At 35.4% G+C, this 1,651-nt stretch overlaps 1 protein-coding gene across 1 annotated transcript in view; it reads right to left on the reverse strand.

Annotated features, from left to right (window-relative positions):
- LOC104512209 (potassium voltage-gated channel subfamily KQT member 5-like) overlaps positions 1 to 116 on the reverse strand; it is a gene marked incomplete at its 5' end in the record, with an annotated part of 2,397 nt that extends 2,281 nt beyond the window's left edge. Inside the window, one exon of the mRNA XM_010155099.1 lies at positions 1 to 116. This exon is cut by the window's left edge and continues 1 nt beyond it. Coding sequence (XP_010153401.1) covers positions 1 to 116 — 116 coding nt within the window.
- Positions 117 to 1,651: the final 1,535 nt, after the last annotated feature.

Raw genomic sequence — 1,651 nt, forward strand, 5'->3', positions numbered from 1 at the left:
TAATCCTGCATAACATGTCTAGATGACCTGCTGAATACTGCTCAATGACATCTTTGACATCATATGGACGAAGTGTTTCCTTAAACTTTCTCTTTGCAACATGAAATTTCATAATTCTGTGAGGAAAAAGCATTTCACAAGTTAATATTCAACAGTTGTGAGACAATACAGTACATCCCACTGACAAAATTTTACAGCTAATTTTGAAATACAGCTCATGCAAGTCAACTTTTCCCTTATAAAATTGTTTTTATAAGTACAAATGGGTTGTAACTATCCCTTTGAATTGTTATTTAAGGGAAATCAGGTAACACTTTTAAAGAGTGGAGAGCATGTTTAATTTACCGTTATACACCTATTTGGCTATTTTATGCTAGGTGCCTGTTACGAAAGGTACAGACGGACATGCTTAACTTAAACCTGTTACAGGTTTAAGTACAGGTACAGTCCCACTGGTTTAAGTGAAACATCCTGTAAGCTGCATTTGTGCTTTAGCTACCTCTGCCTAGGGAAGATTCCTCTAACAAATCAATTACAGAAACATAAGCATTTTAAGTTCTTTGCTTTCCATTTCTAAAAAACTTAAATTTATACACCAAATTACATTTTAATAATTTTTAATTTTTAATTAATATTCAGAATTAAGTATGTGCTTTTAATTTACTTTGCTGACTTAAGATCAAACTTTGCAGGCTAAAGAGAAGTTTTCATGTTAGTTCCATATTGAAATCTATGGGAATCATTGTTTAATTAGCACTGGTGATTTTTTTCCTTGAATTTTACTGCAGAAGAGTAAGTATCAGATAACATTAAATACCCAAAAGCGATGAATGGCACGTTTTTTGCATGAACCTTGCGCAAGTTACTGTGATGCTTATGTGAATACGTGATGTCCTCTGAATAGCCCTTCTCAGAATAAAAGTCTTGATATTAAATTGCAAATTTTAAATAATAGAATGACAGAGTTGGAAAGTAAAGGACAGTGAGCCAATTTTCCAGGTCAGCTGATGACACCTGCAGTTCTCCCTGGTTTGCACGAGAACTGCGGGAGAGAGAACTGTGCGAGAACTGGGAGAGAAGCTGAGGGTCTGGTGTGTCAGCCTGTCTGGTCTGTGTTACAGAGTTTACGAATGCTCATTAGGGCCAAACTGCTGGTATCTGCTGTCTATTACACTTAAAGAAGCAGAGACAGTAAATTCTTAATCTATTCCAAATGCCAATATTTCATGATAATATATTCCCTCTGTGCTTATTACAGTATGTATTTAGCAACTCTGAAGACAATGAACGGTAATAAAACACAGAACATGGCTCTTCCTCTGTGATAAATTAGTGGTGTTTTGGTGAAATTTAGGAAAACCATACAGTTAGGACAGACATTATGATAATAAGTGTGTAGAGTCAGATTAATAGTACATAGTGATCTGCTACTGGTGTCTGTATCATACACAGATGTTCTTCCAAATAGTATCAGCCTTTTTCCACGGTGAATAGGTTGTTGATATTTCCCATTCTGGTAACTTCCACTTAAAAATGAGATTGCTTGTCACTGGTATAGAACTTGAAGTATGATTCTGATTATCGAAATTAAAAATGGAAAAGGCCTGTTAGGAGTAGTCCATCACCATGACAGTTCAGAACTGATCTCCAT

This window comes from Eurypyga helias, unplaced genomic scaffold (assembly GCF_000690775.1).
Source record: "Eurypyga helias isolate BGI_N326 unplaced genomic scaffold, ASM69077v1 scaffold44547, whole genome shotgun sequence".
NCBI lineage: Eukaryota > Metazoa > Chordata > Aves > Eurypygiformes > Eurypygidae > Eurypyga > Eurypyga helias.